This window comes from Glycine soja, chromosome 12, assembly GCF_004193775.1.
Source record: "Glycine soja cultivar W05 chromosome 12, ASM419377v2, whole genome shotgun sequence".
Classification (NCBI taxonomy): domain Eukaryota; kingdom Viridiplantae; phylum Streptophyta; class Magnoliopsida; order Fabales; family Fabaceae; genus Glycine; species Glycine soja.
The window spans coordinates 5,173,931-5,188,054 of record NC_041013.1 but is presented as its reverse complement, the minus strand read 5'-3'; the positions used below and the strand labels follow the sequence as shown (position 1 = coordinate 5,188,054).

Sequence of the window (14,124 nt, the reverse complement as noted above, 5' to 3'; positions counted from 1 at the left end):
TAGAAAGATCTTCGAGGGAAATAGGCCCCAAACTATGAAGGACATTTTGTGATGAAAAAGGCTTTCTTGAGTGGAACAATGATACTCACAAACATGGATGGTGAAGAGCTGTCCTCGTTTGTGAATTTTGATGTCATCAAGTGATACTATGCATGATCCTTAGGGAAATTTGAAGGTTTATTGTTGGACATGCCAATGACTCATTAGGATTTTCATGTTTATGTCATTATTGTAAACAACAACCACAACGTTAATAATATGAATGAATTTGATGCCATCATCTCTCATTCTCTCACAATTATATCTTTGCATATTTATTCAACCTTTCATTGGAATATGAATGCACGTCATTGATTTATTTGCTCATGTGACATGCGCTCTAGAGTTGATCTTCAAGTCTGCCTAATAAGAAATTATGCGTTTTGCCCGTCTGGTGAGGGTGTCATAAGCGATGAGTAAATTAAAAATTGAATAAACATCTAATCGACTATGCTTCAAATTAATAAATACTGAATATAGACATGCATGCGACTTCATCTTATCTTTCTTTAAAAGTTTTGTGAGGAGTGAGTCATTTGGTTTAATTTGTCAATTGAAATTTTTTAGATATTTTCTCGTCTTTGAGAATTCTTTTTCGAAAACCTACACATTTTCTTTCATTTCTTCTTACTACAAAGGCGTGACAAATGTTAGCAGTGGATACCTCTAAACCCTATACTGGGGCAATGACAAACATCATGCATGTGCTTCAAGTGAACCTAAGGGTAAATAAGAAGTTCTCACCCGATAGATTGAAAACCAAAAAACGACAGCCTAGGCAAAAGTTAGGGTATATATATAAGAAAAAAAAAGGAATAAAAGAAAACAATCAGGAACGTGTTTATCAAAGGTTCTATCCCAAAATTCAAACCATAAGAGTCTCCGGTCAAGATTTGAAATGACACATGGTTGTGTTTCTTCATCCCAAACGCTAATTTATCCCTTGTTACCTACTCTGAGCCAAAGTATAATTGTTTTCTTAAATAAAAAAAAAAACAACGTAGGAACCACTGCTAAACTGGCGAGAAGAACAATGCAAGTAACATATGTATGAGGTTTACTAAGCTTTAGGTTGGGCCCCAAATGATGTTAAAGAAAACAAGTCTGCCAAAAGGGAACAGAGCAAAAAGAGACAAAAGTTTTCCAAATTTCACAAGGAAGGCACAAAGGTGCAACGATGGTCAACGCATAAGACAAAGGGAGTAGAGCCCAACCCAAAAAATTGAAATGAATAATAGTGCATGCAAGACACTCAAGGCTCTTACTCTACAAAATCCTTAAACACTCTTTGAGCCTCTTTGACCTTTTCTTTTATAATTCTCTTAACCATTGGTCACGTTACAAGTCCGATAAAACCTATGTGAATCAAAGAAGAACTAATTTTACTTTTAAGTTTGAATTCTTGAATCAAACACGCGCACACTTATGATTGTTAAAAAAAAAAGGTACTAGGCACACTGCTTTAAACTAATTAACTACCTAAGTCAAAGATTGGAATATTGCAAATTATCTATCTACACGCATATTGGTATATATAATCAATTTCTTTCAAATCAGACCTACGACATGAAAGATTTTAAAGGTCTGATAATTGCTTAAAAATTAGGTAGCGCTTATATCCTACGCCGTCCCTGCTAATCAATGCAAACCATGCATATAGGCATTAAGCAATGGCCAAGGAGTTAACCTGTTGTGTTTAATTTTGTTATTGTAGTGCCTAAAGGGTTGGGCGTTTTCTTGTTTGATTTGACTTAAGACCAAAATAATTATGTTATTAATTATCAAATTAATTTAAATTAAAATATAATTTTGATTTATCTATTTCACTGAACCTTTAACCTAACACTATATTGTTGAGTTTTTAATTATTAATTTGATTGGTAAAATGACCTTTTTAACCATTAACTTGAGCATAGAGCATTTGGGAATGATTCCTCTTATGTTAGTAAGGTTAGGATCGGAGCTAGGAGGAAGGGGCAATGTCACCATAATAACTGACCCTTGAGGAAGCATGTGATGACTTCCCCAAAAGTTGTAACAGAAACAATTCCAGTTTTAAATATGCCAAAGCATAGTGGGGAATGAAACTTTGTTGAATGTGTAGTCAAGGACGACGACGTACGATATTTACGGGGGTATATGGATACAGGACCGAGTCAACTCAGTCGAAAAGGGTATTCCTTACTTGTTTTATGATTATTGGCATTTGTCACATTTGACTGGATAGTCAATCACTGGAGGCATCAGTGTGTGACTGACAGAGTAAGTACAGCAATGCACAATAATTTTTTTTTAAAATATTTTCATTCTTGTGACCATTTCAATTTTATTTTATTTTATTACTTACTGGTTTTTGACCTCTGTAATGCTTCGTAGGGGCCGGGTTATTGTGTGTTTGTGTATGGGAGGTGATTTTTTTTTTTTTTTTTTTATATACAAGCAAGAATCATCTTAAAAAATTATATTTTTATTAAATTGTTTATTGTGACATATAATAAATAAAACATCCAAAAAAATAAGTTAATATAATAAAATAAAGATAACATAAGAAAGCAACTGAGTTATTATTATGTAATAAAATATGTATTGATATTTAAAATTAAGTCTCTCATCATTATTTAAACTTAATTTAAACTTATTTTTTAAAAATGACTATAAATTATAGAAACAGATTTGTAATTCTTTAATTATTCATCACTTGTGGAAAATACATTATCAAAGAAAATATAAAAAAATAATTTAGTACAGTGAACTTAATAATAATTTTTTAATCAATTAAGTTATATGAATATATAGTTAATATGAGATATCACATGCAAGAATACGTGATGAATTATATTTTGAAGTTTAACAGAATAAAAATCTTTGTCCTAGTATGTTTTTTATTTAAAGGATGTCAATGTTTCAATCTTATGTGCAATTTTCGGTTAATCTGAAAAATAAATTAATATTAAAGAACATACAAATAAAGAAATAAATATTAAAAAAGTAGACAAAAAATAGTGATAGAAAATAGTAACAATACATGATTTAAATTTTAAAAGATTTATCGATAACAATATTTGAAATCATATTTAAATTATCTCCATCATTAATTGTATATAAGAATCTTCAATCACTTACATGTTCTAACCATTAAAATTACAACATACAATTATTCATGTGAAAAAGGTGATGTTGAAAGATAAATTTTCAACATATTCAAGAGATAAAATTAGAGATTATATAATTTCAACATAATCAATTATTCAAAACTTACTAATGAAGAATACTTTTGTTTGATAAGAGGTCAATTTCTTCTCAAGATCAAGAAAAATAAGAACATTTTCTTATTCACCATCTTCATCATCTTTATAAGCAACCTCATTCTCTTTTTTGTCAGAATCATCTATAGCTATAAGATAATGATTTCGTTCTTAATTGAATCCACAATTTTCATTTTAAAATCATTTTTCCCTAAAGTGGAACCAAACCTCATGTTTTAATATTAGCTTATAAAAATTAGCCACATTCAACATACCACCTAAAATATTTTCATAACGCTAGTATCTTTAGACAAATGGATGAAAAAAATATTATTTTTAGGGTCAATAAGATTTTCATCGCCATCAACCAAAAATTTCTTCCAAAAGAAATAAAAATGTACTACTAAATTTCACAATGTCCTGCAAATATAGCATGACAGTTAGTATTGTAATGACATTTTTATTATTATACAGGAAAATGGTATTTAAAAAAGTAAATTGATTATTGTAAATAAAACTAATATACCTCAAAAGCATTCAATGTAGTTTTAACAGTCATCATAAAGTTATTGAAAAACATAGACAAATTTTTCTTGATAGAAATTCGGTAATAAACTTTACCAAATTCATGTAAAAAATCCTCATTTCAAACCAATTGTTTATAATATATCATCTGGTGAAAAAACATATAGAGTAATTACAATTCTGTTGGGATTAGTTTCGTATGCTAATCCAGACTGCAGTTGATCTCCCCAGTAGAAAAAAGTAGTTGGAATTTTCATTTTGTCCTATAAAATCAAAGAATAATTTAAGAATGAAATATTTTAAAATTTAAGGTAATTACAAATTTACAATTATAAATATACCACTTTAGGAGTTAACTTTGTTGTAAAACTCCTAAACAAATCGGTGAATTTTTTCCTTGAAGAAAACACCATCCTAAAAAGTATTAAAACACACATATAGTTAATAATAAATACAATTGATAATAAATCCAAATCGGAAAAATATAAAACAAATGTAAAAAATCTTACATAAAACTTACAATGAAATTCTTTAGAGGTAGTAATGATGCTAAATAACAAAATAATAGAAAAAATAAATAATAACCAAATCATCTTGCATGCACTATCTTATTTATAGAAGGATGAATCTTGTAACTCCAGGAAATAAATTAATTATGGTTTGTAAATATTTTAACCGTTACAGTAGAAAAACAATAACCAAATCATCTTACACTATCTTATTTATAGAAGGATGAACCTTGTGACTCTAAAAATAAAAATTATGGCTCTAAATATTTTAACCGTTGTTAAAATATTCTATTTTAAAATTAAATAATTTAATATATTGTATGGTCGGGTACATTACAATTTATTCATTAAATATTTAGGCATATTGAAGGCATATTAAATGGTGCAATACGTTACACAACAATTAAGTTATTAAAAATTGAATATTAAACATTTAATTTGAAAATTCATTATTCATTATGAGTGTCACTTTATTTCATCTAGAAATGATACAAAACCACATTTAATTTCTTGATTTCTTTATATATATATATATATATATATATATATATATATATATATATATATATATATCCTTTCATCTCCTAATCTCCAGCACCAGCACACTCATTAAAATCATTCTTCGTAATGATCAGTTACACGTTTATTTTGTTTGGATTCATTAATTTTTTTAATTAAATTTTTTGAAAGGGTTTTCCAATCAATTTTTAAAAAAACTATAATATGATTTTATAACATATCTTTATATTTCCTACAATTCAACATTTATTATAAGGATTAGTTTTAATTTTTTTTAATATGGATATTTTGATTTAAAATTATTTCTTTTATGGTAATTAATGTGAAAATTTGACCAATACAATTTCAATATTTGTTTCAATCTTGCCTTTGAAAATAACTTTGGTGGAAAAGACATTTTTCAATGGCGGATAAAAATACTTGGCAAGTCCAACATATTCCTTTATCAACACAATAATTTAAAATTAGAACACACATTAAAAATATCACAATATTACAAACAATAATAAAATTAAAATCTTGATTTTATAAAAAAATACTTCCAAATCTAGGAGGTTACAAGTATAATTTTTCCCTTCAGAGGATATTTTTACTGTTGTCACTGTATCACAATAGATCAAAAAGTGAATGTTCCTACTAATAAGCACATTAATTTTAAAAGGATTTTTTTTTCAAGTAATCATTGCAAAGTTTTTCTTTACAGCTGATTATTAATAAAATTATTTTTTTTCAAACTATCCACCTACTTATTCTTTTTTTTTTCAAAAGTACCATACCTACTTCCTTTTACATATATAAAGATTATTTTAAGGATATAATAATTAGGAAATTGAAAAACATAAAATGTTTATTAGAAAAAAATACAAAATTTAGTTTAAAATATATCTTCCCCTTGACTTTTACTCTTAATATTTTTTATTTATTTATTAAGTTACTCTAACCATTCTAAAGTTTCATGAAATTATATAAGTTTTTCTTGTTTTTTGTTATCCCTACACCAACCTTCCATAATTGATTAAAAATATTAAACCGACACTCTTTTATATCATTCTAATCATCTTTAATTGTTTGAAAAGTCTACATCTGTTCCCTAAAAGGAAGATCGCAACAAATGTTACAAAAATAAGGAAAGTTTGTGGATTTTATGAAATCTTAGGGATGATTAGTGTAATTTAGACTTATAATCATTTATAACAGAATGAATAATAATGTCAACTTTAATTTATAATATACTTCATTTGGTCTCGAGTATAACTAAACAAAATTTTTGTGTTAGTACTAAATATAAATAAATTTCTAACTAATTAAATTTATTTTATCTTATTTAATGAGATTATTTTCAAATTATCTTTTATTTGGAATTTTATTTCTGATGTCTTGATATCAACTTTGAAGGAATGGTAATTCGGAAAAATATTTACTCTTTAACTAAAACTAGTGCAATCAAATGATGCTATTAAATTTTTTAATAATAATAAGTTATCCCCCTTATATTAATTAATACCATGGGAAATACAGTATTATATACTTACGTTTTTAAAACAATAAAATCATACTTCCAAATTTTGTAAAAATCTCATGTAATGCAAAGGGTAAGATTAAAAATGTGCATGCATTAAATTTAATAAAATTAAATTTTTTGGATCAGCATGTAATTGGTATTGAGTGTCTACTAAATTGTTAATAAATAATATTTGTCCACATTGATTTTTTTAGTAGAGTCTTCTCTACCAATTACTTTTTTTTTTCTACAAGATTTGAATTCTAAGACATTACTTAAGAGGACCAAAACTAGTATCGCTACGACTAACGACTTGTTGGTCGATAAAAATAATTAAAAATACTAAACATGATTAAGATGACCAATAAAGTGAAATCGAAGAGGGGTTGTAAATAAAAATAGATGAGAAATAAAGTAAAAATAAAATGCTTGATTTAAGAAAAATAAGAAAAAGATACTTCTTCCATCCCTGTTTATAAGATCATTTCAATTAATTCATGCCTATTAAGAAAAGTACTTAGTTTAGTCCATGGTGTTAAATTTATCATTTATTTATATCATCATTTCAAAATTACCATTTTCTTATCTCTTTATTCACTTGATGGTTTTTCATTAATGTGTGGAGAGAAAATAATTAAGTAAAGATATATAGAAAAAATAATTAATGCATCTAGAAATGAATTTTTTTTTTTACAAAAAGAGACAAATAAATTTTTGAAAATTATCTCATAATTAAGAATGGAAGAAGTAAATATGTAAATGAGAACAAATGAGAAATAAAATAAAAATAACAATAGCAAGTGAATCTCACATGTTTTTATTTATCTTCTTTCATTTTCTCTCTATCAAATATACTTATTTTTTATTTTTCACATATTTCTTTTTTCTTCATCCTATTTCTCTTTTATGACTTTATCAAATAATACCTTGAGTAAAAACTTAAAATTTAAGTTTTATAAATAAAAAAGCATAATTAAAAAGAATAGAACATAGTATAAGTAATATTCATTCGTAAAGTTAATAAATATTTTATATATAAAAGAAAAACATGATTTGATATGTTTAAATTAATTTAAACAACAAATTTTACTTTAAATATGTAGTATTTTAATAAAAATAAAATTTGAGTGTTTGCCAGGCAAACACGTAATCCGCCTTTCTTAATTGACTCAATAGTTGACATAATTTCGTTGAATCTTGCATAAGGTGCTACTACTACGTGGCATAATGAATTTGAATGATTGGATGAATTAATTTCAAGCATCAGAGTATGCTAGTTCCATTAAAAGTAGTAACATTTGAATCATTATGGTAAGAGAATTTCACGAGGACTATCTGACAAAAAAAATTACATCAAAAATCAAACTCAAATAATATTAATATTCAAACGATTTAATTTAAATTTATCATCACTATACTAACATGTGACTAATCATTTAGTTTGTTGGCGAAGATTTAAATGGTGGCACAGGATTTTTCTGTCAAGAAAATTAATTAATGATATCTATAAAAACAACTTGTTTTTGTATTTTCTTTCTTTACATTTTTTCTCCAATCAAACTAACCATAAATTACTGTTGAGAAAAAAAAGAGGGGAGACAAGATCAGAGATGGCTCACTGGGGGAATTTCTGGAGAAATGTGAAGCGCACACGATAAGTAATTTGATTTCTTTATTGTATTTTCTGTATTGTCTTTTGTGTAATTCTTTAAAATTATATAATTTTTATGATTTTTAAAATTAAATATCGTCATTAAATATTAATAGAATTTTTATGAAGCAGAAAATAAACAACAAAGAACATAACAGAAAAAGAAAGGTTCCGATAAGAACTGAGTGAGTGAGTCACAGTGTGGTTGGGGAAGAGAGAGAGAATCGGAGGCTGCTGGCTCGACACATGAAGCAGTAGCAGTCATGTCTTGTTTTTTTCTTTTATGAAACTCTCTCTCTCTCTCTCTCATTCTGACAGTCATTAGGTGGGCCCCTACTCCCAGCCAGTGAGACCTCACGGACGGCACCACCCTCTTTTTCTCTCTAACTTTTAGTGGAATTACGGTCCTAATACAATTATGGCATAATCATTTTCATACCTGGCTGTAAAGTTCCCTTTTTTAATACTGTTTCCTCTCACCATCTAACTCGCGTTTTCCTTGTCCCAACTTTTTTGTCAAGGTAAAATTTGTTAACAAGTAATACTACTAGGTTGTAGTAAAATAAAGGGATGCTCTCTGATTCTACAATCTCCCATTCAAAGTACACATCATCTTCCTATCGAAGATGATTGATATAGTCGACATAGTATTGGCATTAATAACAATATAAATTCTAAAGAACAGAATAATCACATGTACACAAGATTAACGAGGTTCAGTGCTTATGTTCTCAAATACAGAACTGATGTTTGTATTATTGATTAACAAATAGAATTACATCAATCCATATAACATAAAACAATACAGATTTACAATAATATTATTACTGTTGTATCATATCGTGGGGAGTTTTGCCTCCCGCATTCCTAGTTTTTTGACGTCGTAAACCAACATGGCTATCCAACATTTGTTTGTCCTTATAATATGAACCAAGTATAACAAATTGCATACATAAGTGAAAGTAATTTTCATTGTCTAAGCAGTTAAGTTATGAATATTTCAAATTTTAAGAAGATATTAAAATCTATTTTAATGATTATCATTATACCTATTGAGTTACCTAATATTGGATTATTGTTAATTTTTTCGCAAATTAAATGTTTAATTTTACAAATTGTTTAAAATATTCCATTTTTGACGTACAAAAGTACATGGTACAGATATTAGATTGGTTAATAATTAAGTGAACAACAATCATTACTTCATAAACTAATTTTTAAAGTTGAATTAAATTCAAGACTTTAATTTTGGTTTTAAAATTATGTTTGACAAATAATTTTAATTAGTTTATAATTTTTTTATTAGTTAAAAAATTTATTTAAATTTTTAGTTTGTAAATAAATTTTTTAAATAGTTTTTAACGTTTTGAAACATTATTTAAAATGATATTTTAAAACGTTAATTTTTAACTTTTAATTTTTTAATATTTTATTCCTTTTTATCTTTAAAATATTTATTCAATATTTATTATTTTTATAAATATGTTATTTTATATTTTTAGTTAACTTTTTAGCCTTTAAGTAATATTGTTAAATATAACCTAATAATGTGACCAACAATCTTTATAATCTTTATTTTACTCAAACTTAGTTTTTTAAAATTAAATTTAATTGGAATAAAGCAACTTATTTTTTGAAATTTTTTATTTCAAAAATAAGTTTACACTAAAATTTAGTAGTATTACATTTTTAACCCAACATATGAATGTAATGAACACACACATTTGATAATAGTTGTAACAAGACATTTTGACCTAGCTTAATTGGTCATTCAGTTGACTTGGTAGAATTGAAATCTGAACTGTTTCTTAATTGGATTGATTTATACTGCCACTTAGTATATATAGAGCGAGAAAGAGAAAGAGAGAGAGAAAGTGGTCCGCAAAGTCTATGGCTGACTGACCCTCATCAGAGCAGCCGTGTTAGATAAGGAGAGAATGGAAGAGATCTATCGATATTTTTTTTGATAAATTATTATTCCCTTCTCTCTTCATTTAACTCTCTCAACTATGACTTTGCTTTCCGCGCGATTCACCAGCTAAACCAATTTCAATTTCTTCCCCAGACACACATTCTTTTTCTTTTTCCATGTCTCAAATGATCAGAAAATCAATGGAATGAAGAAAATGACTATCCATCTATCTATGTAGTCTTGCTTTCAATAATATCTACCTAGATATTATATTATCATCTCTTTTCCCAGCACAAGCACCGGTTATAGAGGCTAGCTTCTAACATGCTGCTTTTTGGTTTTATATATATTTGTTTTGGCAGTACCTGCTTCCTCAAAACTACTATTGGTTTTGGAATTTGCCCCAGGTAGCTAGTTTAGGACACACGATTTTTTTTTCTCTTCAAAAATGATGTCTGAAGAAACCTTTTCTGTTCCTCCCAACTCCACCATTAGAGCCACCTCCTTGGTTCATCATGTTCATGTTCAACCCCCAAGCCCAAACCCTAATTCAAATCCAGCTAAGAGAAGGAGAAGTCTACCCGGAACACCAGGCAAGTGATTATTATTAACCCACTTCTTATATATCTCTCTCAATTAATCTCTTTTATTCATTAAGAAAAAAATCTTTTTGATTGATTAATTGCTAGTTAATTTAATTATATATAAATAATATCACTAACATGGATTATATATATATATATATATATATATATATATATATATATATATATATATTATATTATATTACAAGCAGATCCAGATGCAGAAGTGGTGGCTCTTTCACCTAAGTCCCTAATGGCCACCAACCGTTTCTTATGTGAAGTTTGCAACAAGGGTTTTCAGAGAGACCAGAATTTGCAGCTGCATAGACGTGGACACAACCTTCCATGGAAACTGAAGAAGAGAACGAACAATGATCAAGTAAGGAAGAAGGTGTACGTGTGCCCTGAGAAGAGTTGCGTGTACCATGACCCCTCAAGAGCCTTGGGGGACTTGACAGGGATAAAGAAGCACTATAGCCGAAAGCATGGCGAGAAGAAGTGGAAGTGTGACAAGTGCTCCAAGAAATACGCTGTTCAATCCGATTGGAAGGCCCATAGCAAGATTTGTGGGACTAGAGAGTACAAATGTGACTGTGGCACACTTTTCTCCAGGTTAATTAATTAGCATTTCCACATAAATACAATATAGTACTAATAATTTAATTAATACTCCTACAATTCCTTTAATTAATGTCTCATCATCTTAGTAATTACATATGCAATTAAATATTCGGTTAATTCATTAAATCTAGTGCATGCCAGATAATTAATGAAGGAATTTAAAGAAACTAATGTCACATATGAAATGAGTAGTAGTAGTAACTGAGAGAGAATATTTGTTTGGAATAATAAACGAGGGTTCTTAATTGATGTGTGTGTATATCTACATGTTCTAACAAATCAGGAAGGACAGCTTCATAACGCATAGAGCTTTTTGTGACGCTTTGGCTGAAGAAAGTGCGAGGGTAACAACAATTCCAGCAGCTTTAAGCAACTTGAGAAGTGATCACCATCATCATTTGACCAATGCTCAAGCTTCGAGAATCCCTCAGATTTTTTCAGGGTTTCACTCATCAGATCAATTCGGTGGTGGCTCATCAGAAGCATTATTGGCGAATCATCATTATCAACAAAAGCTAAGGCTACCACTATGGCTAGATCACCACCAAGTCAATAATCCTCAAGTACTTCACCACACTCTTGACAACTTCTCAACCGAACCGAGTGCTTTCACTTCAGGAACAAACTCTGTGCCTCATGATCTAGTACAAACAATGGACATGTTTGGGCCACAGACACAGTTTGTGAATTACCGTTACCCAGAAGCATCATTTGGAGGTGGCAATGCCAACTTGTCTGTGCTACCACCACATGGACTGAAGCAAGAACAAGAAGAAAACAAACAACACTTGTCGCATAGCGGAGCCTCTTCTAATAACTTGTACTTGAGTAATAGTATTCAGAACCCACCTCATCATCACTACATGTCAGCCACCACACTGTTGCAGAAAGCGGTTCAAATGGGTTCTACAAGGATCAGCGACAACGTATTTGGCTCCATCGTGGGTACCACCAACAGAAACAACAACAACAACAACAACACCAACCTTGAGGTTCAGAAGCTGAACGAGTTGGTGAGTGTGGAAGCTGGGTGCAACAACAACCTTGGAGGTGGTGGTGATGGGTATTTATTAAATGACTCGTTTGGGGTTGTGAATGGCACCAATAAGGGTTTGGAGCACATGGTGATGCCGGTGGATGAAGAGACACAACAAGAATCAATTGTGGGAAACTCACTATGCTCAAATAACAAAAATCAACTTGGTTTAACAAGAGACTTCTTGGGTGTTGGAGATAATAATAATAATCTTGACCCTATAAGAAGACCTTTTTTTCAACAAGACCTTGTTGAATTTAATGCAATGGGGTCAGCCTCAGCCTCAGTCATGAACCTGCAGAGCCAGTACGGTGGACACTACTGCTAGCGTTAGCTATAGTTTCAGTTTCAACTTAATTTCATACTTTCCAATTTAATGAAACGTAACATAGAGCTAAAGAAACTAGTGAAGTTGTGTCATAGTGATATATATAGCTAGCTAGTAGTATCTAGTAGCTACTCTTATAAACTGAACAATATATTAAACTCGAGTAAGAGTAAGATATATATCTTTCTACTCAACTCTATTATAAATCTTTTTATTATTTTTTAATAAGTATTGAATAAAACATACATATATTTTAATGTCTTAAAAATATAAAACACATTTATTACTTATCATAAAATACAATAGCTATTATTAATTAGTGCTTTTACAATATTGATTAAAAAATTTAAAAAATATATTTAATATAAAAATAATAGAAAAATATAAAAAGGTCATAATTAATATAATTTTATGTATTTTAATAATTTTTTTAGTTTCTTAATTAATGTGTTAATAGTGGTAATTAACATTTGCCATAAAATAATTAGTGAATTTATAAGAGGATGCATAGTTGTTAAACTCTCGATTTAAATCGTAAAATCTTACGATTTTACGATTCTACTGAGGGTTGGCGAGTTAAATCGGAAGTAGAATCGAAATCAGAGTAGACTCGTCCGATTTTGTGTAGACTCGGACGAGTTTGGGTAGACTCGCGAGTCTGCTCCGAGTCCACGAGTTTATGAAAATCTGAAACGGCGTCATACAACAACCCTGAAAAAATTGACACTCACAACTCTCTCTACTCACTTACTCTACCTTGTTCAAGCTACTAACCCCCTAAAATGACTCTCATTGAGCTACTCGCGTCGTGGTGGTTGTCGTCATCGCTGTCGTGCTGGACTGTTGAGCTAATCGCGTCATGGTGGTCCTCATCATTGTTTGAAACTTGAAAGCCTTCACTCGTCGAAAGCCCTCATTTCCTGACCTAGCTCCAAGCTTTGCTCCATGACACTAAGGTGTTTTCTTTCTCAAAGCTTCTTTGTTAATTCATCTCTGTTAATAGAAAGTTTGAAACGATGTTTATTAAGGAAGTATCTGTTAATTGAAATTCTGGCAAGGCTATTGTTAGCTTCATTATAGTGTTGAGTTTTGGGTTCTTTTTGTAAATTAAGGGAGTATCTGTTAATTGAAATCTCTGTTAATTGAAAGTTTGAAACGATGTTTAGTGTTGAATTTTGACAACTCTAAGGTGGTCCCCCCGAATATAGACAAATTATCTGTTAATTGAAATTTTGGCTTCATCAAGGATGGGTAGTGGATTTTGTTACTACTTTTTGAGTAAACTCTTATGAGTTTACGATTTGATTCTACGAGTCGAGTTTACGGAACCTTTACGATTCTACTTAGAATCGTGAGTTTAACAACCATGAGAGGACGAAATCGGAGAATTTAGAATTGTTATTAAAAAATTAAGCAAGTGATCAAGTGGATGAGTAGGTGTCATGCACAGTGAAACGTGGAGGGAGAATTCACGTGTGATATCAAAGAGGGGTCTCGTGAGTTAGGTGGGGCCGATGCATGTGAGAAGGGACAAAAGTAATAGATATATAAATCTATGAGATCAATTCAAAACTCAATGGGTGATTTGATTCTCCGTTATGGATAGGTCCCTACTTAATTACTCTTCCCTCCATGGCCATGCATGTCGATAAGA

At 29.5% G+C, this 14,124-nt stretch overlaps 1 protein-coding gene across 1 annotated transcript; it reads left to right on the top strand.

Moving 5' to 3' along the window:
- Positions 1 to 9,849: 9,849 nt before the first annotated feature.
- On the top strand, positions 9,850 to 12,664 carry LOC114379870 (zinc finger protein BALDIBIS-like). The gene is made up of 3 exons (XM_028338662.1): positions 9,850 to 10,494; positions 10,698 to 11,097; positions 11,390 to 12,664. The coding sequence occupies exons 1-3, from the start codon at positions 10,350 to 10,352 to the stop codon at positions 12,468 to 12,470; spliced, it is 1,626 nt and encodes a 541-aa protein (XP_028194463.1). The 5' UTR covers positions 9,850 to 10,349; the 3' UTR covers positions 12,471 to 12,664.
- Positions 12,665 to 14,124: the final 1,460 nt, after the last annotated feature.